The sequence below is a fragment of the Argentina silus genome (assembly GCF_951799395.1).
Source record: "Argentina silus genome assembly, chromosome: 10".
Classification (NCBI taxonomy): domain Eukaryota; kingdom Metazoa; phylum Chordata; class Actinopteri; order Argentiniformes; family Argentinidae; genus Argentina; species Argentina silus.
The window spans coordinates 21,976,274-22,002,453 of record NC_139664.1 but is presented as its reverse complement, the minus strand read 5'-3'; the positions used below and the strand labels follow the sequence as shown (position 1 = coordinate 22,002,453).

General features: G+C 40.7%; 2 protein-coding genes across 2 annotated transcripts in view; one reads left to right on the top strand and one right to left on the bottom strand.

Annotated features, from left to right (window-relative positions):
* LOC310810479 (collagen alpha-1(VI) chain-like) overlaps positions 1-20,690 on the top strand; it is a 42,191-nt gene extending 21,501 nt beyond the window's left edge. The window contains exons 12-36 of the mRNA XM_083678251.1: positions 226-252; positions 378-404; positions 734-778; positions 2,104-2,157; positions 2,724-2,786; positions 2,899-2,961; positions 3,192-3,245; positions 3,482-3,517; positions 4,089-4,151; positions 4,764-4,826; positions 5,999-6,061; positions 6,192-6,254; positions 11,179-11,229; positions 11,366-11,401; positions 12,711-12,773; positions 13,107-13,172; positions 13,277-13,312; positions 15,301-15,337; positions 15,918-15,926; positions 16,395-16,528; positions 17,150-17,256; positions 17,474-17,657; positions 17,780-17,951; positions 18,699-18,728; positions 19,199-20,690. Of these exons, the coding sequence (XP_083534377.1) occupies positions 226-252; positions 378-404; positions 734-778; positions 2,104-2,157; positions 2,724-2,786; positions 2,899-2,961; positions 3,192-3,245; positions 3,482-3,517; positions 4,089-4,151; positions 4,764-4,826; positions 5,999-6,061; positions 6,192-6,254; positions 11,179-11,229; positions 11,366-11,401; positions 12,711-12,773; positions 13,107-13,172; positions 13,277-13,312; positions 15,301-15,337; positions 15,918-15,926; positions 16,395-16,528; positions 17,150-17,256; positions 17,474-17,657; positions 17,780-17,951; positions 18,699-18,728; positions 19,199-19,803 (2,151 nt within the window). The 3' untranslated portion in view covers positions 19,804-20,690. The remainder of the gene's footprint in view (positions 1-225; positions 253-377; positions 405-733; positions 779-2,103; positions 2,158-2,723; positions 2,787-2,898; positions 2,962-3,191; positions 3,246-3,481; positions 3,518-4,088; positions 4,152-4,763; positions 4,827-5,998; positions 6,062-6,191; positions 6,255-11,178; positions 11,230-11,365; positions 11,402-12,710; positions 12,774-13,106; positions 13,173-13,276; positions 13,313-15,300; positions 15,338-15,917; positions 15,927-16,394; positions 16,529-17,149; positions 17,257-17,473; positions 17,658-17,779; positions 17,952-18,698; positions 18,729-19,198) is intronic.
* Positions 20,691-21,192: 502 nt separating this feature from the next.
* The window catches only part of slc4a7 (solute carrier family 4 member 7), a 66,234-nt gene continuing 61,246 nt past the window's right edge, over positions 21,193-26,180 (bottom strand). The window contains exons 24-25 of the mRNA XM_083678250.1: positions 24,728-24,835; positions 21,193-23,457 (exon numbers count right to left, since the gene is read on the bottom strand). Coding sequence (XP_083534376.1) covers positions 23,376-23,457; positions 24,728-24,835 — 190 coding nt within the window. The 3' untranslated portion in view covers positions 21,193-23,375. The remainder of the gene's footprint in view (positions 23,458-24,727; positions 24,836-26,180) is intronic.

The following is a 26,180-nucleotide window of genomic DNA, read 5'->3' as shown; positions in this document are numbered from 1 at the left end:
AATCCCCCAAAAATGTTTTACACTTGATCACAGTTGTTAGGCTTACCCAGAGGTAAGGTAACACTTATACAAATACAAGCCCATAACAATGCCATGATAAGGAACTGATCGTTTTCAGAATGTTGAACAATAACAGTTTACGAGCAGCTTATTAACACTATTCCAAGTGCTGGGAGAGCTTTACATTGTATCTCTTACCTGTTGTATCACTCTCTTTCTTTTAAGGGTGACCGTGGTTCTACTGGTAACAGAGTAAGATATCATCTCTCTCACTGCCATTTGACTGATAGTAATTCACGTATAACATTAGTACTACAGTTAACTATATAGTATGATCAGCTGTCAAGTCTTTGTTCTTTCATTTGCTCACCCTATAGGGTCCAAGAGGAGCTTCTGGACAAAAGGTGTGTTGTCGATCTTATCAAACCATTGATTATTTAGATATGCCGTTTAGCAGATGCATTATGTATGCAATTTTGCAGACGCTTGTATCCAAATGTATTTACAATACAGAGAGTTGATATGGTCTCAGCAGGAATTCAACCCACAACCTTACTGTCTTTAGTGCCATGCTCTACCAACTGAGCCACACAGTTGTTCTCTCACTCACTCACTCACTCACTCACGTTTTGTATTCAATTCACATTGTCATCTACTGAATTCAAAATTCAATGCACTCAAAAGCTGTGGCGAGATGGACTTCTCTGTTGAGCCTATTCTTTCTCTGTCCTAGGGTGAAAAAGGAGTGGATGGAGTGGACGGGAAGGAAGGCGTTGCGGTTTGTTCTTTACCTTTCCCATAACACATGGCCCTCTCATTCATATGTATTTAACATGGGCGTCGCTCTGTAAACCTACAAAGAACAGAAAAACAAGATAATCAAAACCTTTTAATTAATTCAATTGTGATTCAGGCTACACTCTGAGAACAACAACTCCAGTTCTTATACACACTCATATTCCAGGATGATTTAAAGAGTTTGAGGGAAAACAAGTTGAGAATGAATTACAGGTCAATATTGAATTTATTGTCTACAGACTTAGCTTGTTCCATCCCTGCTAGAGCCTATTTTGCGGTAATCACATAACTCACATAACATAATTAATTAAAAATCTTCCGGTGGACAATAGGGCAATCGGGAATAATGATAATACAGAGAAACAATAATGACAGTCATCATAATACTGCATCATAACCAAACATCATGTCATATTCAAACAAGGGGGATAGTATGCGCACAACTCAACAAACATAACCCAGGTTCTGGATGGAAGTGACAACAGTAGAGAAATGAGAGAGATCCACTGGTTGCTGCTCCTGTAATGTGTCGTTTATGAGAACAACTTTTCGACCCAAACCGGGTCATTCGTCAAGATCATATTAGCACCATATAGCTCTTTCCTCTTCTTATCAAACAAGCATATTCATTTATGATTTTTACAAATCTGTGAAGGTTTATGATATAAAGCAAAAGACGTGAACATTGTTTCGACACAATGATGAGGATACACTTTTCATCGTAAAATCAAGTCACAATACGCTGCTACATTTTGGAATTATGAGCCCTGTAAAAACCAACTGTGACTTTAAGACCCAGTCTCCCCTATAACACTTTCAGGAAAAAATACCATAGAAATTCAGCCTAATTTTAATGTTGTTCGAACTACATACACCAATGATTTTTTCCAACCCAACAGGGTGGAATAATGAAGAGCCACGGAATTAGGTTACATTATGACCCATTTTTATGTATGTGTTTTATTGGCAAAATAATTATACAGACTTCTCAGGCACTCATTAAAACATGCTACATCTGTTGATGTTGTTCCCAGAGACAAAGATGCACAGTTTGTTATACAGAAAAGGTATTTTATGCCATAAGCTAGATAGACATACAGGAAAGAAAATATATAACAATATATATACATTTTTGTGCAGATTATGACTCTATTCCCTTCTGAAAATAAGAGGTGCTCAAGCTAACATGAGTATCTGACTCTACGTCAGATAACGCATGACACTCACTTGATTTTTTGACTCTCTGTATCTCTTTCTCTCTCTTTATTTTCTCCCCTCTCTCTCTCACTCTCTCTCTCTCTGTAGGGTGACCGTGGTGTTGTAGGACTGCCTGGTTGTAAAGGAGATGAGGGGGGAGAGGTAAGTCCATAGAATAAGGTGTGGGGTCATATGACTGAGCACATACAGTACATTTCTACTCTATCTCTGGGCTGTTGTCAAAGACTACGCCAGACTTGAGACATGAAGTTGAAGGAGACATTCATCTCATTAACGTTCAACATTCTCAGTTGCTGTACTTCCATGTTAGGAAGTGAGGCTGTAAGCAGTATCAAAAGGAGAGGTCTTTTTTTCCCAGCATGCTTTCTCCTGAGCCAAAACCACTTGGCTGCCAATCCCATAGTGAAACACATAGATTTAGAAATATAACTTTAGAAATATAAGCTTGAGAAAAAAAAAGAAATGAATCTTATCTACTGTATTTGTTCTGGCATGGTTAAGGCCATTAGCCTTTCAGATGAGTGCACCATTGTTTCTTCATGTCTGTTTATGGTCTGAGTAGGAGGAGAGGATGTGAGGGGTCTTGTCTCTGGGAAGTTAACCACAATGTCCCATTTGGACAGAAAACATTGCTGTTAAGTATATCTAGATTATTCTTCTGCCAAATTTGAGGGGCTGTTGTTTGTAATGGGTGCTCTTTCTGATAGGGTGAGCCAGGACCTCTGGGACAGAAAGGAGACTCAGGGTCTTACGGTTTATCTGGACAAAAGGTAACAACACAACATCCAGTATCTTGTTTGTTCCATGTGATGTTAGTGTGTGTGAGATTTAGTTTGAATGTCATGTTGGAGCTGATGATTCTGTGTGTGTGTCTGTACACAGGGAGAAACGGGACCCCCTGGAGAGCCAGGCGTTCCTGGAGTATCTGGACCTACTGGAGCCAAGGTAATCAATCAATCAACCAATCAATAAATCAGTCAACCAACCAAGGTACAAGGTTCAGGATCGCAACTTAACATAATGTACTGTTGAATGTGTCTATGTTAATGTATTCCTGTCATGACATCCTTATTGTAAACAATTTTCATATTGGTGTTTAAGAACAATCAATCAATGAATCAATCACAAGAAGTAGAGGTTGCCTCTTTGACTGTATTTCTGCCCTCTGTCTAAAGGGAGAGCCTGGATCAATGGGGGGGGGTGGAAATAAAGGTGACAGAGGAGATGATGTAAGTATTGCGCGTTACAATCCCTTCCACTGCTTCCTCAACACCAAGATCATAGTCACAGACAGGTCCGTGTCCATGTTGGTGCCTGTGGTATTTTCGCAATAAAAAAGCACCCTAACTTGAAAAGCAGCACTTTTAATAGCATGAAGAATATCTATGTGAATTGGTATAAGTCAAATGAACAGATTAAAAAAGCATTTAGACAATGAGCCCAATTTCTATGTACATCTTTGCAGGGGGACTTCGGCCCATCTGGAGCAGCTGGCACAGAGGTATGGATGTCAAAGTTTTCAATCAGTGCAAATTACGAAGGAAAGCAACACTGTAGGCTACTAATAATCTGCAAAATGACACAGGAATACATAACTCAATAGATTACTCTGGATTACACAGAATCATAACAGAGACATACTGTAGATCATCGGGGTGTAACGGTCCACACAACGAATGCAGCGTTGTTTTAACCACTGCACGTGCAGAACTTTTTGTTGAAGTAATCTTAGCCAGTACGAACGCAGATGAACTGTCACAGGTACAAGAAAAAAAAACGAGTTAAGTGCAAACCCAGCTCCCTGTGGCATTTAAGCAGCCTCTCGCTAACAAGGAAACAAAGAAAGACCCATTGTTTGTTCAGTAAAACATACCGAACCGTGAAAACCGAGGTACTACCATGATTTGTGTGTACCGTTACACAGTGGGTCATTTTTTTTTTTTGTCTCACTTTCCAAAAAGCACTATTGTTCTACTACTGTATCATGTTCAAGTTGTTGGCCTATCTCTTTCTCTCTTTCACACCTACTTTCACTCTTTCCCTCTTACTGTCTTGTCTCTCTGTCTCTCAAGGGTGAAAAAGGAGAGATGGGGCTCAGAGGACCTCCAGGAGTACACGGCACTCAAGGGGAGAAGGTACCCATTCAGCCCCCACCTCCCTCCAGCCCTCACCCCCCTTTTGCCCCGACCCGCCTCCTGCCCCGATCCCCCTCAGCCCCCACTTCCCTTCAGCCCCCACCCCCTTCAGCCCCCACTTCCCTTCAGCCCCCACCCCCTTCAGCCCCCACCTCTCTTCAGCCCCCACCTCTCTTCAGCCCCTACCTCCCTTCAGCCCCCACCTCCCTTCAGCCCCCTCCTCCACTTCAGCCTTCCATCAGGCTTTAAGTCACTCAAACTTTGTCTTGTACCCAAACATGTAGAACTATTTATTTTTACACATTTATTGTTGATTTTGAAGCTATGCATTTTCTGTTAAATTGGAGGTCATTTTGACAGTAAAAACAAGCAAGCTCTTATACAAATTGGAGACTGTATCACAAATGTGCACGATGTAAAATTCAAACCTTCTAATCACTATGAATAAATGACTATGTTTAATCAGTAGAGATCAGGGAATGACAGCCCCTGAAATAGTCTATGTGTCATTCATTTCGAAACCTGAGAATTTCTGTATCTTTCAAGCAGGGATGTTTTTGATGAGGAGAAAAGGGTGTGTTTTAACCAGATATAATGCTTTCATCCCTTCAGGGTGACCCAGGCCCTGCTGGAGCTCAGGGTCATGAAGGCCAGCCAGGGGACGTGGGCTCACAGGTGAGTGTTGTTTTTCCATTATGTTACTGGACATAATTTGTTCTTTTGTCTGGTTAGCCAGCCACACCCTCCTGTAATCGGGACAATCTCACTTATACAAACTGTACATTGCTTCTTCTCAGTAAAGAGAAGTGATGACTTGGATGCTTTGTTGTGGTTTGAACAGGCTTTTGTTATAATTCCTCAAGTGACAACTGAGGCTTGTTAGGATCGCTGATAGCTGCTTTATAGACCTCCTCCAGTTTTAAAAGGATGTTCCACTTATTTAACATTAGTTCCTTGGCAGGCAGACGGGTAGTCGGACAGGCAGATGGTCGGGCAGGCAAACGGGTAGTCGGACAGGCAGATGGTCGGGAGGCAGGGAGGTCCAGTAATAGGTAAGGGAGCTAGGTCCGTGGAAGGGTCGACGAGGGGAAAACCAGGGAGGACGAGGTATCTGGATGGGCACAAGAGAACGCGGTGAAACACAAACAAACACAAGGAACACGAGAGGATATCAAAGGCTCGAAACGTAATGCGGGTTACTGGGAAGGTTACCATGGACACAGTACGATCTGGCACTGGAGTGGAGTTCAGGCAGGGTTCTTATAGGGCGGTGATTGGGGATGGGCTGCAGGTGCGTTGATTGGGGATCGGATCCAGGTGAGCTGTCGACTGGGCAGACGCTCCAGCGATGACCGCCACGGCCTCGAGGTGGTGTTGGTTGGGAGGGGGAATCGTAACAGGAACATCCCTTTAAGTATATCAATATACAACCATTGAGGTCATAAATAAGCAATGTCATAGAAACACAAAATCTTTATAAAATTAACCGTATACCTTTTAATAATACACATAGCAAGTGTGGCATCATCCGATGGCTTTCTCTGGCCGCCTCATAGATTATCTTCTGGTAACAGGTAACCCTAACCCTAACCCTAAAAAATAGATGTTTGTAGTGTTGCAAGCCTATAAACTCAGAGTTATAGCCTGTTTCATTTCTGTTCCAGTTCCATATCTTAACAATCCTCTAAGGTGATTTTGTTACAGCACAGGATATGGTGGATATTGTTGTGACTATGGTGATATACTGTATGTGGATCAATACTGAACTGATCATCAGTCCATCCGGTTCATTGGATAATAGCCTAAGTATTCAGTTTCTCTCTCTCTCTCCCTCTCTCCCTTGAAAGGGTGGAAGTGGAGTATCTGGACTGAAGGGCTACCGAGGAGAGCCAGGTTCCCGTGGACCTGAGGTAAGATGGCAAGTCATTTCACAATCATCACATTAGTCATTTCACAATCATCAAAGTTGTTCACGATGACAGCATATACACCATGTTCACAGAGGGCTCCCAACATGTCTCTGCCTGTTTTACTGCTCAGGGTGTGAAAGGCCCCAGCGGAGCCCCAGGAGCCCCTGGAGAAGCAGGGCCCGTAGGGGAGAGGGTGAGTGACCAAGGGGTGGGAGAATGGTATAAAAATGTAAATGCAATGACTCAACTGGTTAAACTTGCCACTTTGTGTGTGTGTGTGTGTGGGGGGGGGGGGATCTGTGTCTGAGAGTGTGTTAACATGTGGTCTGTATTTACATTGTGCCCACATTTTTCTGCCACTGATACAGTCTATTAAATAAAGCAGGGAAGAAAATAAAAAGTTGACACAATAGCTGCTTTTCAACAGCGGTAGCAGTGCGTGCCAAGGCTGACTAGCGGCCAGCTAGTGGTCAAAGCTGGTCCTTCAAGCCTAATTAACAAGCCTGTTTGAATTTCCACAGCTGGCCTTTCTAGTCCCACCATGTAGTATGATCTCCATTTTACATTCTGCAGTTTGTAAGGTGGTTAACTATAGAGGAGATGTAGGGCCTTATAGGATGGCAGTTACAATATGAAGGGTTGTATGTGGCTATGTACTGTTACTGTTATGTACTGTCTTAATATATTCTGACTCCAATTAACTTAATTAACACTATATGAAGGATTGTTGAGTTTGTGCTGATTAGTGCTAGAATGGTCATATTAGAGTCATTAGAGAGAAACGATGCTGCTAACTTCGGTCTACTCAACGATGATGTACAGTAATTATGCCTATGCCTACAATTTGAGATGCAAGACGACAAATACTCACCTTACCAAGAGGCTGATAAAACAGCTAAATGACAGGCTGAATTACATGGGCATTTTAAGTAGCCAGGCCATAGATCAATAGGCTATGGAGGGGGGGGGGTTAGGGTTAGGGTTAGGGGGGGGGCTCCAATAGTGTCATTTTATTGGGCACCTATAGTGTCATCTTGCATTCATGATCATGCAGTATAGCGACATGTTACAACTATTATTGAGAATATACAAAATAATAATGCATGTACTGGCCTATACTGCATACACAATGTGATTTGATGTACTTTAGTGTTCGTGTTCAATTGGATGCAGCAAAAGTCTAGCATGGTTCATAAGGTTTCCATGATCGTTCTCGGTGCCTCGCTCGTGCTGATCCAATCCCTGCGCGTTCCCACCCCTTGGCTGGCTCAGACTCTTTCATATGACGTCTAGGCTTTATACAGGTGAGAGAAATGCTTCTATCGTCTGATCTGGGCTATAAGAATAATGATGACGGCCAAGGCATGAATTTGTATATTTTAAGTCATTGTGGAAGATCAAAGTCACCCTGGAACAATACCGACTCTGCCACTGGAATTACATTGACAATTGTCTTTTTTGGCAGAACTAAAAGTGAAAATTACAACGTTACCAAGAGAGGCCACAAGGTTTTGCGGTGTGCCCGCCAGACGGCCGATTGATCCCCTCGTAACATAAATCCAAATGTTGTGATTTGTAACCTGAAAAGTTCCTACAATCATCTCTGAAATAGCTAAATTGGCCAGACTGTAGTGCAATTATGATTCCCATCTGGGATGGACTCAGATTGAGAGGTCTATCACAGCCTCATTTAAGCCTATTGAGGCTATCACACAAATGTATTCGAAGGCAGCCAATTGAAAAGACTAAACCAGTCCTACAACATGCCCAAGAGGTGTGGGTTAAGATTGATAAGATGCTTGGAATTTCACAGTACAAACAAAAATAGTCTTCGATATGACACAACCCCTCAGTTCGCATAGGCAAACATTAGTTTATCTAAGTATGGCTTCGACAAGGCTTGCATGCATTAGGGAACTTGTATGAGGAGGAGTGTTTATGTTCTATCAGGAATTGAAAATAGAAAATAATTTGCCAATTAATGGAGACTTGTGGAAAGACATACAGCTAAGGAGCTGCATGGGATCTCTTTTGAGTACTAACCTTCAGAGATATTAAAATGTGTATATATTATTTTATTATTTAAAATATAATATTGTATCTTCCAGCAATGTTACACTCTGCATCAGCGTTATATAAAAGAGTTTCAAATGCATAATATGGAAACTGAGAACTTGGCAGAGGGATCTAAACTGTGACATTGAGGAGGATATATGGAAATTAGATTGTTTCTAATGTACGGTGGTGTACCAGGGATGCATGGATGACATTTACACATTATAAGATTGTTCATAGTTACTGGCCTATGAACAATTGGTCTTAGTGGGTTTTCTTACTGCGGCTGGACTCATACTCCAGTACATAATTGGAAAAGTGCAGATAGTCTGAAATCAACAGATTGGCTCAAACTCCTGGTGGAGACTGCATCATACGAATCGATGATTGCAAAATTACAAGATTGGAAAGGCAGATTTAATTTGGTATGGGAACACTTTTTAAATTATATAAGTGGTTGGATGAGCGGGTAAGAAGCTGGGGTATAAGTTTATACAAATGTATGTATTATTATTTTTTATTTGTTTTTGTCTTTCCTTTCTATCTATGTGTTTTTTAATATTCCAATATCCGATTTATGTCTGAACGGTGCTGTCTTGTTGTGTGTTGTTATTAATGTTATGTGATTCTAAAATGTCATATTGAAAAATAAATACAGTCATGAGAAAAAGTTAGGACACCCTATGAAAACCTTTGTCTTTTTCAACATATTCAAACATATGGACATTTGATATTCATTTGAACAATATTGAAAAATTGAGGTCATATAACTAAACAAATACAACTGAAACAAATTATTTAAAAAATGATTGGTAAAATGTAATTAATAGAAATCCAATCTTCTTGTGAGGAAAAAGTTAGGACACCCCCACATTTAGTTCCACTTAAAATGCCTAAAATTATAATCAAGAGCACCACATCAGGTGCAAATTATTAGAACATCGTTACAGAGGATTTTGGAGGAGCCTGTCCTATTTAAACCTCAGACATTTAGTTTGGTTTGCTCTTGATTGTTGAAGTGAGTTGCATCACCATGGCGAGATCAAAAGAGCTCTCTGAGGCCTTCAGAAGAAAAATTGTAGATGCATATGAGTCTGGGAAGGGATATAAAAAGATCTCCAAACAATTCGAAATTAGCCATTCCATTGTCCGGAAAATAATTTACAAGTGGAGAACATTTAAAACCACCACCAACATGGCCAGGTCAGGCCGCCCAAGCAAGTTCAGCCCAAGAGCTGACCGAAAGATGCTTAAAGAAGTCTCCAACAATCCCAGAATGTCATCATGGGACCTACAGGTATCTCTTGCCACAAGAGAACACCTAGAGAAAGACCAGAACTTCTGGAACAATGTGCTTTGGACAGATTAATCCAAAGTTGAACTATTTGGGCACAGTAAGAGAGACAGCATTTGAGAACAAGAACCTCATACCAACTGTGAAGCATGGGGGTGGAAATGTCATGGTTTGGGGCTGCTTTTCTGCAGCAGGGCCTGGTCAGCTCATCATCATAGAATCCACTATGAATTCTGTATTGTATCAGAGGGTGCTTGACCAAAATGTGAGACCATCTGTTCGAAAGTTGAAGCTGAAGCGGATGTGGACCATGCAACATGACAATGACCCAAAACATTCCAGTAAATCTACCAAGGAATGGCTCAAGAAAAAGAAATTGAGAGTTCTGGAATGGCCAAGTCAAAGCCCGGATCTTAATCCTATTGAGATGCTGTGGATTGATTTGAAACTGGCTGTGCATGCAAGACACCCCTCGAACATCACACAGCTGAAAGAATTCTGCAAGAAGGAGTGGGAAAAACTTTCTCCCAATCGATGTCAGAGACTTGTAGACAGTTATAAGAAACGTCTAATTGAGGTTATTTCAGCCAAGGGGGGCAATACTAGCTATTAGGGTGTCCTAATTTTCCTCAGTAGGAATTGGCATTATTGTTATTTTTTTTTTAAAGAGAATAACGTAATATTTTGGGGGGTGTCCTAACTTTTTCTCATGACTGTATAGACCATTTTTTGTTGCTCAAAATATAATGAGATGAGTGTGGAAGTCCACAATACAAAAGTTAAGGGAAATTCGGAGAACATTGTATGGATGAGGCAAGTGAAGCTTGTCAGACTTTCCCGTGCCTGTCTGTCTGCATCATCAGCACCAATCTCACGGACAGCACCATGTTTTTGGCTTTACAGTCAATGATGAATTGGAATGTGTTCAGTTGCAAACAGACTTGTAACTGGGCTAGACAATTGTGCTGAGTATGTTGAATTAAAGGTGCATGTGCTTTAAAGGCAAAGCTGACACTTTTGAATTGAAATGTGCTTGACAAAAACCTCCACAAGGCCTCTCAAACCACAAGAACCTCCCATTTAATGAGATAAGTGGTTGCCTTGTCAGAGTTAGGATGCGAACAACTCAAATTCGAATAAACTGTGCGTAGTGAGCTTGACTTAAGTGATTAATAGGTCCTTGTTTTGGTTACAAGGTCAGACAGTTATTTTACTGTCATTAAGGTTCATAAACATCAATGGGTATATTGTATTTCATTAAAGCTACCATTCTCCCAAGCAGCAAGAAAACAACTGGCCCCAAGACCAGGAAACATCAGGAAGGAGCAATGGCTGCCTCTGGCTTGCTTTGATGTATATGTAGTCTACTACAGCAGTAATGTATGTGATTATACATTGAAATACATACAGTAGGGCTCCATTTCACCTACTTACTTAACAACTGAAAATACTATATTATTAGAAAACAGTGATTATTCAACTAGAGTTTAAGTAACAGCGTGAAGATGCAGTATATTGCATGCCACACCGTTGCTAGCTGCAGTATTCAAAACTCTCCTGAAGTTACGTCTCACACCATTTATTAGAAATATTACGGTAATTATGGCCAACTATTTTCACTTCTTGCCACTTTTTGCTGATGCGACAGTAAATGGAGCCCATACAGACTGTATACATTGGATATGTTGGTCCACTTTCTGCTGTTCAGTTGCTCATGAAGTGTAAAATTTACTTTTTTCCTTCATAAATCTTTTGATTCTCTCTTCAGGGTGATGATGGGACACAGGGTGAAGGCCAACCTGGGTATGCTGGGTTCCAGGTGGGTAGTTTTCCAGCCAAAGCTGTATCACATGAACATCGTGATTTTGATATTACATTACTTAGTTACATCCAAGTATCCAGTGAAATAACTTGCTACCTTATTTGCTCTTCTATTTTTTGCCACCATTTTGTAGGGATACCCTGGTCTGAGGGGACCTGCAGGTCTTAAGGTAAGTCAGTCTATCTTTCTTACTCACACAGACATACTGTAGCTAATTCACTTGTTCAGCTTCTCTCTATCTGATGCCTATGCATCAATTCCTTGCTAGAGCAGCAAGGAATTAAGCATGCTTTGGCTTAAATGTCACCTGGAATGTTCCAGCCCTCAGGCATGGAATGAGGTTGAGGGAGCTAGGATCTAAGGAAAATGCCACAACAAAAGAGAGCAAAATCCCACTGTGTGTGTGTGTGTGTGTGTGTGTGCGTGCGTGTGCGTGAGTCTTCTTTGGATGCTTTATTTGAAAATGTTAAAGTACAAACAATTGTTTACTTTTTAACACGCACACACACGCGAGCACACACACGCGAGCACACACACACTCCCATAGTGAAGACTTAGCCTATCTTGCCTAACTCCCTGATTGGCAACTACATCTGAATAAATAAATAAATGTTTTATTTGGAATGCATTCCAACTCCAAGACCATGCTGACACATCTTAATTCTGGGTCTTCTGGAACCTGCAACTTCTTGCAAATTTGCCCAAAACCTCCCTGACCGTGCCAGAGCAGATGTGGAGAGATGTACATTTTCCATATTTATTCCATATTTATTCTGCTTATTTACTCTGCTTTAATATTACTGTTAATACATATATACTGCTTATACTCCACTGCTTATACAGCTCATATGCTGCTTATACTGTTCATACTGCATTCTATATTTATTTTGCTTATAATGTTACTGTTAATACATATACTGCTTATACTGCACTACCTATACTTGTACTTATACTGCACTACTTACTGCTCATATACTGCTTATACTGCACTACCTGTATAAATTGTTCACACTGCACTTTTCTGCTTTTTTTGCACTTCTGGTTAGACGCTAACTACATTTTGTTGTCTCTGTACTTGTACTCTGCACAATGACAATAAAGTTGAATCTAATCTAATCTAATCTAATCTAATGTAGATGTTGCTGAGAGATGGCTAGAGGTTTGAAGCAGAGCTAGAAAATCAAAGCATATTGGTTTTGGACCAAGTAGTACATCTGGTGTCTAGCTTCATGTGATTCCAGAGAAACATTATGGAGAAACATTGTTTTTTCTGAATTCCCCTCCTTCTGGCATGGAATCCGAATGACGCATTACAAAGCATGAACTCTTCACACATGCTCTGGTATTCCCTCATTTCATTTGAAAGCAAGGATGGGAATCAACAGACCAGTTACCAGTAGGGCCCGAAGATTTCCCTTTGTGAGAAAGTCCCTTTGTGATTTGACAGTCCTCCGTCTCTTGCTGCCCTTCTATGATAGGGTATCAGGGGCTTCCCAGGCCTGAAGGGGGACATCGGCCTGCCAGGTGACCGTGGTGATGATGTAAGCCTCTCCACAGTTATGCATATCACTTTGTTGTAATACATGGTTAAATACAACAGAGACATATGGGGCATGTAGCTCATGGCAGTGATTACAGATGGCTTCAACCTACATCTATCTATCTGTCTGTCTACCTCTCTATCTGTCTCTATCTGTCTTGTTTTGTATTACACTTAACTTTAGATCATTTGGACTCTCCAATACTGCCATCAGCCACTGCACCAAAGAGTCATAGCAGGCTTGTTATAAGGTCCCTTTACATTTATGATAGCCTTATATAACATGGCTAATGCCTTTCTTATCTCTGCTCTTTCATGCAAAATATTTCTCCAGAATGACCGGCCAGGTCAAGGAGGCCCTAAGGGTCCAAAAGGATACCCCGGCCTAGCAGGAGAGAATGTAAGTCCCACAGTACCAGCGACATCAATTCAAAGGGTCCTGCAAACTAAATCCCCGCTTTTTTCTGTTCCGTCTGATTCTTGACTTCCTGTTCTGTCTTGTAGGGTTCCCCTGGGCCAGTGGGTCACCCAGGGGCAGACGTGAGTACCTTTTCAGGGTGGGGGAGTTGTGGAGGATGGGGAGGGGGGCCACAGGGTATCTCTCTTTAGACAGTAGAAAAGTAGATAAGGAAAAAGAGGAGAGGAATGATGGGGCATACTGCGGGACCCCTGGTGGTAGAGCACATGTGCACTGTTGGGTTTGTTAACACTAAGCCACAACATCTGCAGAAGTAGGAATCTTCTGGGACGTTTTCTTAAGCTGTGTACACACTACACGATATTAACCAAATTCCTTGGACAGGACGCCATGATATTCACCCAATGCACATTCCACTCATGCCTAACGTTCTACGGTGAACTTGTTATATGTGAAAGCGTCATGTTCCCTCAAGTCGACGTTTTGAACAGGGGTCATTTAAACCTGCTATTTGACCAGACTACAGACAATTTTGTTAAATCAGGTAGTGGTTTTAAATTCAGATTCAACAATATTTGAACAATAGCTTTCAGTGTTCTTTTTCACTTGTTCAGTGAAATTAAAAGTGAGTGGTAATACTCTATTCTCTGTTGGCCATACATTTAATATAGGCGTGCTTCATTACATTGAAATTGTCCTTATTTATGGCTGTGCAGGGCAAAAGCTTAAGTTATATCCCATGTCTATGTTCCCTCAGCTTACCTCGCTAGACTTAAAAGAACGGGGAGTAAGTTTATCGGAAATCTGCTAAATCTGGCCACTGCGGCAAAATATAGTTAGAATTTCCAACAACATCCTCCCTAATAATGATATAACCGCTCAAAATGGACTTGCAGTGTTGGACATTAGTTGTGTTTCTACATTCACGCACAATTCAAAGAGGCAGCCACCAGAGACAGAAAGTGAAAATCGGTGAGTCCACTGCTCTAGAACACCTCAGGCAGTAACAACATGTTTATATGCAAACCGAGTTTCAGGTAGGACACTTTTTCTGGACCAAAACAGCATTCGTAAATGAAATATTTCTACGAGGGATCTCATTCCCTGATTGCAACCGATTAAACATAGTCATTACAACCATTAGGAAGCTTTTAGAAAGCTTTAATGTTACATACCCTTGAACCTAATCTTAACCCTTACCTTAAACCTACCCCCTAAAAAGTTGTTTTACAAACTAGTTGTTTTGCTAACCTGCTAACAGCTTAAACTAACCTGCTAGCAAGTTCATCATCATCTATTTCTTTGTGTCTAATACAATGATTTTTTTTATCCTGATTGTGACAATCATAACAGATTGTTCACAAATAAGATGTAGCTCTCATAATTTAGCCAATTTCATTCCACATCTAATTGAGGGAAAGCATATATTTCCTGATGATAAGATTTTAGGCAAAAGACCTCAAAACAAACAACAACTGAAGATGGCTGCAGTACAGACCTGGCAGAGCATCACCAGAGAATATACCCTGCGTCTGGTGGGGTCAATGGGTCGCAGACTTCAGGCAGTTATTGCATGCAAAGGATTGTCAACCAAATACCAAAGCTGAGAATCTCTACTTCAACCCTATCGTAATTGTTTGATTTCAAATCCAAACTGTTGGAGTATAGACCTAAAAGAAGACAGCAGGCATCATCAATGCAATCATAGGAGTGTGAGATCCTAGAGGTCATTCAGAAACGTTCCAATACTTATGGAGGGACCTTGTCACTGTGATTTGTTCAAACATGTCAGCACTGTTTTCATTGATAAAGCACGGTATATATAATGTGAACACCAACACAAATACTCTTAATCCACTTTTAAGATGTGCTTATGTTTCAAGGTAGACTTACAGATATGACGTTATCCATGGGAAGTGGGATGACAGACGCATGAAAAAAAGGCTAGCGAGATCATTGTCTTCAATTTGGCTCGTTATGTCTCCTAGAAATCACCCTGCTATTTCATGGCAAATTCATATCACTGTGTCTATCTTTAACAGATGTTCTGTATCTTTACAGGAGGGATCTAGAATGCAATTGTTAATAGATTTCTTTCCCTGTCTCATAGGAGTGTGAGATCCTAGAAGTCATTCAGAAGCTGTGTTGTAAGTCCTGGAACAGATACAGCACCTAGATACAGTATATACACACTATAGACACATACTGGACACATTAGAATCAAAGAATCAAATATGACTTCATATTCAAAATGCTAAACTAAATATTCATACCTCATACGCTTGCTGGTAAATAATAGAGACCAATCTAAGATGCAAATAGACGTACTTTACAGCAGAGAGCAAAGGGAAAATGTGCAGATGGTAATGTGAGTAGGCTATTATATTTTCTACATGATAAACAAACAACACCAAATCAGGGCAAAGATTACTAATCCCTGATGGATTTCAGTGAAACATTTCCTATTAAGCATAATTTATTCTGGATTGAATTTGGGCCAAACAATTGTGCAAGAGGACCACACACATGCACGCACGCACACACACACACACACACACACACACACACACACACACACACACACACACACACATACTATGGGTATATCGGAGTTGTAGCTGATGTGGCATTATGTGGTACTGTATGGTATTTGTTCACATTACACATATTTAAAAACTATTTTGGCTCTGTAGATTTGGATTGAATCCGTTTGTCTCTCTCTTACAGCGTGCTGTGGTAAGTTTCAGGATCTTCCAAAAGTGTTCAGCTGTACATTAGAGCAGCAACCTTGTTAAATGGCATCAATTTACATCCTTGGATGTAAATTGATACAATTTATATATACAGTATACAGTATATATCACTCTGAACTAGCACCAAAGTCTGTATTTGAAATAGTCAAATACACTAATAGTATTGATATTCTGATATAATGTATGCCTTGAATTAACACAGTCATCAACTAACGTTGATAGTATATTTATTTGCTGCTTTTTTCATCTATTTTAGAGGCATATACAGTAGATTGATGTAATGATCAAAATCTGTTGATGCTTCCTGCTTCCTCCCTCCTTTCCGCACTTACCTCTCTTAACACACACACACACACACACACACACACACACACACACACACACACACACACACACACACACACACACACACACACACACACACACACACACACACACCTGATGTTCCCAGTCTGTGAGTGTGGGCCGGTGAAGCTTCTCTTTGTGCTGGACAGCTCAGAGAGCATGGGGCTGCAGAATTTTACCCTAGAGAAAGAGTTTATAATTCGCATCATCAACAAGATCACCATGTTCAGCAAGAACAAGGTGAGTATGTTTGTCTAAACCTCCCTGGGTGGGAAAAGCTCTGCGAAGCAACAGCATTCATTACAGGTCACCTACTGTCATATTTCATGCCATCTCGAGAGTGAGTCTTATTCGTTTATGTTTACTATGGCATTAAATCATATTTATTATTGTATCCTTATTGTAAGGTAAGTGTTAAGACAATGTTACAGGGTGATGTTACTGCATTATTGTGTTACTACTGTATTCTCTGTTTTTGAAGAGGAGAGCTTGCAAGTAAGAATTACACTTTACTGTCACACTCTTCCTTGTACTGTACTGTCACACATATATCAATAGAAACTTGAAACGCTCCAGCATGACAGGTGGCAGTAAATCTTTGGCTTTGGCTTAACACCCATTTAGAACATAAGACATGGATAATGTACTACTTTAAAATGTGATGGTGCTTCCCATGCATTCACTCTTTACTTTACAGCATCTTTGGGTCTTTAAAAAGACAGTCTAAATGCAATGTATTATTGTTATTATTAAGAAGAAGTGGGCCCTTTAGGGATTGTATGTAATTCAATGTTCAAAGTTGTAGTTGTGGACACTTAGTGACAGTTCTGGTATGGTTATTGCATATGTGTATATTTTCAGAACGAGCCGGGCTCTCGTGTTGGCATAGTTCAGTACAGCCATGAGGGGACCCAGGAACTGGTGTCTATGGATGACCCTAAGATCACCTCACTGTCACAGCTAAAAAGGTCAGGAAATAAATTAACAATATGAAATAAACAATATTCTAAAACATGTACAAATAGATAGACTGTATAAACGGACATTCCTGTGACCTAATCAGTCAACACAGAAAATCTATCGAGATGTATCAACTCATTATTAGAGATTACCCATGTTACTCTGAATGATAATACTTACTTGATATCAATTGACTGACTTATGATTGGCGCCCTCTGTCTGCAGTGCAGTGAAGAACATGCGCTGGATTGCAGGTGGCACGTACACAGGAGAGGCGCTTGATTTTGCTCGACAGGCGTTCAGCAGCTCTCAACTCTCCCGTAAAGTGGCCATAGTCCTGACGGATGGGCGGTCAGACACCCGGGATGCCAAACCACTCTCCTCCCTCTGCTCTGTGCCAAACTTAAAAGTAAGGGATGGCAAGGGGAGACAGGAATACGGAAGGAGAGAGCTGCATGGTGGCACAGGGGTTCAAAACTATACTGTACATAGCATAATTTGAAACTGAGCAACATGTCCTCCATCTCACAGGTGGTGGGCATTGGCATTGGGGACATCTTCAGGCGGGCGGCTTATGCCACCATTTTGGAAGAGATCACCTGTCTGGGCACAGCCACGCCTGGTCTCTACCTGAAGATCACTGACCACTCACAGCTACTGGAAGAATCCTTATTCAACAATGTCACTGGTCACATCTGCCAAGGTAAGCGAGGCTAGGCCTCAAGGGCTACAAATGAGAACATACTATTATGGGCTCTGTCTGCCAACATCAGTTACATACAAGCAATACTTTGTTCATGTTGGCTACATCCAGGCTAACATTCACTTATACTGCCTAGGCCCAGGGCTACATCTGCTAAGGTGAGCTACAGTATATACATGCTGGCCACCTTAATTTACAATGGCTAATGCTAGCTGTGCACAAGGCTGTAACACTCAATAGCCGGCTATCCACAGCGGGGCTTACTCCATGCGTGCCAATGCCAATTGCTTTTCACCGGTGCTTACTCCGGACCTACTCAATGTTTAAAACGTCGGCTTTTAGCCTCCTCTACGCCCCTGGTTCTTATGAGGCCAAACAGGGCTGGGTGTGCGGTTTAGTGCGAGGGCTGGATATTCTCATCAACCAAGTGCATTAGTTGGCAAGCAAGCATTGTGGGTGGCAAGCATAATCCAAGTTAGCTCGCTGTAACTACACAATGAAACTGATTTGAATTGCCATCAAATTAACCAGAACTTGTTGGGAAACCAATGGTTTTTAAATGTTTGCTAGTGGTGTCTCTGAGTACACCACTTTATGAACTGGAGAATATAAACAAACTATACTACGGGGCGGGACTACAAAGCCCAGCTGTGGAAATTCAAATGGGCTTGTTCATTAGGCTTGAAGCACCGGCTTTGACCACTATTCCGGCATCTAAGCGCTGTGCCATTTGTGTTGTGTTTTCAGATAAGAAGTGTCCAGATTACACCTGTCCAGGTAAGACGGCCCCTCTCCCTCGTGGAAAGTGAGAGTGAACCACCAAGACCCTCTTATGTAATATTGAGCTCTCAGCCTAGGTGTACAATTTACAAAGACTTTTCATTACATTTCAGAGGCAGGGGAAAAGGTCATGAAAGATAGTCGGGTCTCCTTAACTCACTAACTGCCCAAAAATTCTGTAATACTCACCACATAGAGTACCAAGTGTTTTATGTGGTATTTACCTAGCAACAATATTTTCATTGGCTACAAAATGAAGCATCATTATGTATGCATTTTTGGTAAATAAAGTCACCCTTGGCATTCTAGAATGTTGACATTTGATTTTATTCAGCCATGGCACTAAATGAGTTAATGTAGGTTTATAGAGTAGCAAGGGGTAAGAGCTAAACAGAACTGCTACTACAAAAGATGACTCGTGAGAATTACAACCATAATTGTCCTAAAATTGTCCACTCTTCCCCCAGCCAACTTTCAGAAGGCCACTGACATTGTCTTCATGCTCGATGGTTCGTCCAGTGTGGGCCAGGCCAACTTCCAGAGGACCAGACAGTTTGTGGGAAAGTTCGCTTCCCGGCTGCTCCATCAGGATGTGGGAGGGTTGCTCCGCCTGTCTGTCATACAGTACAGTGATGGCCAGCGCCAAAAAGTAGAGGTGCCCTTCACAACCCGAGCAGAGGACGTCCTAGCGGGGCTAGTAGCTACGCGCTACATGGACGGGGCCACCGATCTACCAGCCGCCCTTACCTTTCTCACCTCTACCCTCCAGAGGGAGGGTCGTCTTCGTGTCTCTAGGAAGGTGGTGGTCTTTACAGATGGGAGGTCTGTGGCCACCGCCCAGACTGCTATCCCCAGAGCCGCTGCCGCTGCCATTGCACAGAACACACACCTGCTGGCTGTCACCGTGGGTGAAGGCTTTGATGAGACTGGCGTATGCCAACTGGTGACAGGCAAAGCACACGGGTTTGATTACCAGGTCATTGACAGACATGTCCATCAGGTGGCACTGTACAGTGACCTTGCCAAACAGGTGGTCATGCAGAGTCTGGCTAGAAAGCTGTCTAAAGTTTAATGACCTCCCCACATACTACTAAAAACAGTCCCATAGTATCATATATGGTTTGTGATGTTAGCAGGCCAATATTAAGAAATAAGATGAGCTCTAGTGTAGTACTTAGAGTAATAATCTCTGATAGAGGTTTTTTTTTTTTTTTAATATTCAAATTTTAGTTTTACTGAAGTAGCCATTAGAAGATGGATAAATTGTGGACATGAAGGGATGCACATGGTCAGCAACAATACTCACATAGGCTGTGGCATTCAAGCAATGATTGATTGGTATTAACAGGCCCAAAGTGTGCCAAGAATACATTCCCCACACCATTACACCACCTCCACCATAAGAAGGTGTACAGGTGTTCCTAATAAAGTGTTCAGTGAGTGTTTATGCTTGCAAATTCATTCAGATTCATGACCAATGTCCATGATGCTTAAATTGGGTTGGTAAATCTGCTACCTTTGAAGTCACTGCCTCCCCTGTGCCTACCAATCTGTCACTACACTTCTACAACATCCAAATGTGAAAAGTAGTATGTCTAATCACAAATGGTGTTAAATTGTCTCCAAAGATTTTTACATTTGTTCCTGAATGTAACCTTGGTAACACAGTTATCAAACACGTTCAACATTTACTTCCATAGGCTGTGCCTTGGTTATGGCCATGCCAATGCAGCTGCACCCAATAAATTCTCAATGACCGAGGCCCACAAAGACTGCTACAATGTAGTAACATTTATTGCTTTTCTTTTACAATGTCATTTCCATTACAAAAAATATGTTTATTTTGTGTGTTTTTCCACACTTCCCTCCCCTCCCCACCTCATGATAAGAATAGTACAGGTACTATTCTTTGTACAGTTTAAGAACAATCAATAAAAACTTCACTGACATCAAACCAAACTGTGACATGAGGTTGGATTTGGCTACTGGACTGAAATGATAAGTCACATTATAATGAAAGAAACCTCATGACTTGACCCATCCAGGCTTAATGTACATCTCAATCAACTGTGGTCAACACTGGAGGCAGAACTTCTCTAACAGTCCTGCAGCACTTTGTTCTGTGTTCTACTTGTAGTTCAGGGAAGACACTGAGGAATGGCACATCGGACAGCTATTAACAAACTCCCCAGTGTTCAGCGATTCCTAATCCAATCCCATTGCTAAAGCACTTAACTACCAAGGGATATATAGTCAAGGCAAAGTCAGAAAGAACACACACATTTTAAAGCATTCACATGTATGAGGCCCATAAATGCCCATGAGGGAGACAGACAGCTCTTGCAAAAGTCTAAACTGTATCTTCTTAAACAGAGGGGAAAACTGATTTGCAAAGTTGCTTTATTTTGAAATGTACTTCAATAATGTATAAGGCATTTAGGCAATAACTGTCAGTCATCTGAACTGTTGGACTTGAGGGGTATCCTCTCTTTATTGAAGTGAAACAATATCTTGCCCTTCCCTACAATTACACCCTCAATCAACCAATCAATTTTGCATAACACTACAAAATAAAAGTAATTAAATTAGCATTTATTTCACATGATTCAATTAATTAAACACACTATTGAAGACTCCTTGAACAGCTAAGTTATGTTCCAGTATGACCTCCTGTAACAGTATTTCATTTTAAACAAAACAATGGCTATTCATTCAAAACTTGAAACATTTGGAACAAATATTTTTCTTAGCATTAAGCTTTGTTTTTTAAAAACCTGTCTACAAAGCAAGAACACATACCCATAATGGAAAACGTAGCGCAACTATCAGTCTTGTCCAGTGTTGAAATATCAGCCAAGCTTTGAGGTTGAAAGGAAGAGAGAAAGAGAAAGAAAGAGCAAAGAAGAAGGGTCCATTATCTTGCAGCGCTAGTTGGCTTCAGAGTGAGGAAGCGAGAGAGTGAGTGAGTACGAGAGATGAGGACCTCACTGAGCCCATGACTTCCTGAGACTGATCTTAGTAGATATTTAGAGAAAAGGTACATGTCGTCTGTCCCAGCTTTCGTGATGTGGCATGAGTACCTAAAGTGCACAGATATAACTGACAGGAAATTAAAGTAATTCATTAAACGGCTGGTCGAAACAAACAACAACCCTTCAACCCTCCCACCCCGACCACTAACTCTACAATGTTGACCAACTCAAAATAAATACAAATGCTATACATATTGTAATCATGATATAGATAATAACAATGGTGGTGATAAAAAAAACAACAACAATATAAACAATCTAAACTATATATCCCATAACAGTAAATATTCCATTGAATGTAAACCATTTTAATGGATAAAAAGTCATTTCCACCATCATCTTAGCAAGGGTACGGCCAGTCTGCTAAGATTTCGTCCGCAAACTACCATAGATAAAACCCAGGCTATATTATCTTGTACAGCAAGAATATTGAATAGTTCGAGCATATCTTGAAAAACTGTGTTGAGGCCAAAAGCACCAGTTCTGCTCTACTAAGTATCGTTTTTCAACTAGCACACATCAAAATGGACATTGTGCAGGCAAAACGCTTTCTGGTACTAGAAACAAGATGACAAAGCAAGCAGTTCATCTGGTTTAAGTCTGAGTATATGTTCCATTGAGCTCTACTGCCTGGAAACAGTCAGAATCAAGAGCACTTTGGGTTCATATAGGACAGGCTAGCAATGAAGTGAATAGCTTGAGCTATTTCAAGTCCTACACCTAACATCTGAGATATACATAACAGCAGCTACCATTGGATTCCATCTTCAGCAATCAAATATAGTTTGTTGTTATTACAAGCAGGACCTAGTTTTGGGAACTGCTGACGGATGCATGTTCTCAGTTTGGCCACACAGGTATAAGGTGATGTACATCAGCGCAGGTAAGAGCGAGGGTAACACATACTGCGCGCGCACACACACACACACACACACACACGTTTGGACATTTTGAGCCTAACCTGGTTCATGAAAGCATATTAAAATTTAAACAAACAATCAAAATAAACTTCAGGTGTGTTTCAGACTGAGCTCGAGAGCTGTTGCGGTGACTGTCGCTTGACCTCAAACTAGGTACCTTGGACTCTAACACGTTCTTTTAACCACTTGGGTGCAATGTATTATTAATAAATACATACTATACACATTTAGCCTTTCTACATATATAGTTATGTGTATAATGTGTATATGTGTATTGGGCAATGATGATAAACACACTATGGGTCATAAGAGGGTAGTATACTGCCTTGTTCATAATGCATTATTATACACAGCTGTGATACAAGGACAGATTCAACAACATGTCACAGACGATCTATGGATATTTTAAAAAGCTTGAACTCATTCCAAAAAGATCCAGTGGTTCTCCACGATGTACACCTGAATGTAAAATAAATCTTTGTTTGTTTTTTCACCTTAAAATCATGATAAAATAAAAAAATTTGCAGACTAATTTCTCAATAAGAACTCAAGCATGGTAAAGTGGAGCCTGATGTGTCCCCTGGTCTGCCTTCTTGGCTTTGGTATGGCAGCAGCTGCTAGGGCAGGGTCATTCAACTGCGAAAATTGCAGAAAAATGACCCCTAGTGTGCAAGGGTTAAAGTTAATGCAGCTCATAAGGAGGTCTCTGCATCAACAAACTTTGCCCCCTGATCGTCTTCCAAATGTATCTTAACACAAGACACCTTCTCCTGGCTGTGAACAGAGAAAACGGAAATAATGATTAACATGATAAACATAATTATCATCACCACCACCAACAATTTACTGAAGTTGTCGTCATCATCAAGTATATGAGATAATGTGGAAGACATGGTTAGCCTCAGTTAATTTTCTAAACACAGATATTGGGATTGACCCAAACCTAGGTAACTGAAATAAAGACAGCTAAACCAAATATTCTAACGAATAACAATGCAATACACAGCGAGTGTGAAGCCACTGACCAACCCATGGCCTAATAAATTGTAGTTATGCGTTTCAATATTGCATCACTGCAAGTAACTGGTTGACCCTCTGTATGCAAACTATTTTCAAAATATAACAACTATTTTTAAAACCAGCACTAAGAACACTGGACTAACTATTGACTTTTGAGTTGGCTGGCTTCGTAGCATATGTGTGAGTATGTGTGTGTGTGTGTGTGTGTGTGTGTGTGTGTGTGTGTGTGTGTGTGTGTCAAAAGGGTTATCATGGGACTGAAGTCTAAGGTAATCGAAAGCTTATCTAAAGGTTAATGCGGTCATGCACAAAACGCATGAGTGGGAGATCTGGGTTCAACTTGTGATCTGGCTAAGAGAAGAGGGTGGCAGTACACAGGGGAAGAAGAGGGTGGTATTACACAGGGGAAGAAGAACGTGGTATTACACAGGGGAAGAAGAGGGTGGTATTACACAGGGGAAGAAGAGGGTGGTATTACACAGGGGAAGAAGAAGGTGGTATTACACAGGGGAAGAAGAGGGTGGTATTACACAGGGAAAGAAGAGGGTGGTATTACACAAGGGTTACACATAGAAAACATGTTTCATTAGAATGTGTTTAGATTTTTAACACATGTAAAAATGTATGCCACATTTGTGATTTATATACCATGAGCTGAATATGAAAATGTGCAATTTACTTTGCTGCACATTTGTGGTCTCTGAAACATACGTATTTCTGATAGACAACTTTGTTCATGTATCGAAACATGAAAATGGCATGTACTTGCATTTTTAAGAAATGATGGTCACTTACAAACTAAGGACATTATTAGTGAGCAATTAAAATTTGGGGTCCAAAGACTACTTTTGAGGGATCAATAAGATGAAGGAATTCAGGTGAACTAATCTCTTAAGGAAGCAATATGGAGATCCAACAGCTCTCAAATAGATTAAATGGGGATTTTGTTGTCACCTACATTATATCCTCTTTTCGAGGTTGAGTAGCAGTGGAAAGCATAATGATTTAGAGGAGGTATAGCTACCTTGCACTAGGCTTCAGAGCTTTTGCACTCTCAGAGCTCATGGCAACAGCTTTCCACATCGCGGTTTTGGCCATTTCATCAGAAATGTTTACCACAGAAGGGTCTGAACTGCAGGACACACACACACACACACACACACTATTATCTGGACAAAACACACATATGATTTCAACATACTTCCAGAGGACAGAGGCCTTCTGAAATACCATATAGAATGGTTATGTTATGGCTTCCTTCAAGCAAAAAGATTTTAATAGCAGCATGTCTGCACAACAACATTTTTCCAGTGATGGTTGTGGCTTCAATCCCAGCATTGAATATGTTATAATTCCCATTGGTTAAAAGTGTTATATGACCAAATTATTCCCATCATAACTCATCTATTGATTAAGTAAGGTGGGTAAGCTTATGAATAATACATTTAACCATAAATGGGGACATTTTTTTTCAGACAAATTATTTCAAATGATTTTCAAGTTTAAATCCAGCTAATCTGTGCCCATTTTGTATCACACTGTTTAGAGGTACTGAGTGACACCGTGTTTGGTCCGACTGTGGCTGCAGAGTTGGGCTCGCTACATCTAAATTCAAGCCACTTAGGCAATTGAATTGTGATCCTCTGGAAAAATCATATATGCCTGATATGCCTGATGTCTGCATTGAGGATTAGCAATGATAGGCTATGGTGAGTGGACGATGAATTAAGATAGTGTTGTTAAATAGTACTGAAATAATCCAACACTAATGACTGAAAATACAGTACTTCTTTAAAAAACATAATAAACAATTTTAGTATGTACTATATCATGTCTTTATAAATAATCGTTCAGTTACTTTGAAAAGATAATTGCTGTTCCTTTGTAATTTGTTATGAAAGTCCATACATCATAAACTGCAGAATGTAGACATAGCTAGAGGCTTTGGCAGTTAATTAAAAGTAAATACAGTGTCCTGCGTAAGTAATGGGACAGTGAAGCATTTTTTATTCTTTTGGTTTTATACTCCAAAAGTTTGGATTTGAAATCAAACAATTACTATAAGGCTAAAGTAGTAGTAGACTCTAGGCTTTGCATTTACCTTTGGAGTCTGCTATTGATGTCTGTCAACATGAGGACCAAAGAGGTGTCAATGAAAGTCAAGGAAGCCATTATTAAGCTGAAACATAGCCAAAACCTTAGGCCAACATCAACCGTTTGGAACATCATTAAAAAGAAGAAAAGCAGCACTGGTGAGATCAGCAATCGAAAATGAGCTGGTAGGCCAAGGAAGACTTCTACAGTGGATGACCGAAAAATGCTCACCATAATTAAGAAAACCCGCAAAACAACTGTCCCACTGATCAGAAACACTTTCCAGGAGGTCTGCAAAATACGTCACCAGCCGAACTACAGAGGCTTCACTGCAAGGTGCAAACCACTAGTTATCCTCAAAAAGGATGGCCAGGTTACAGTTT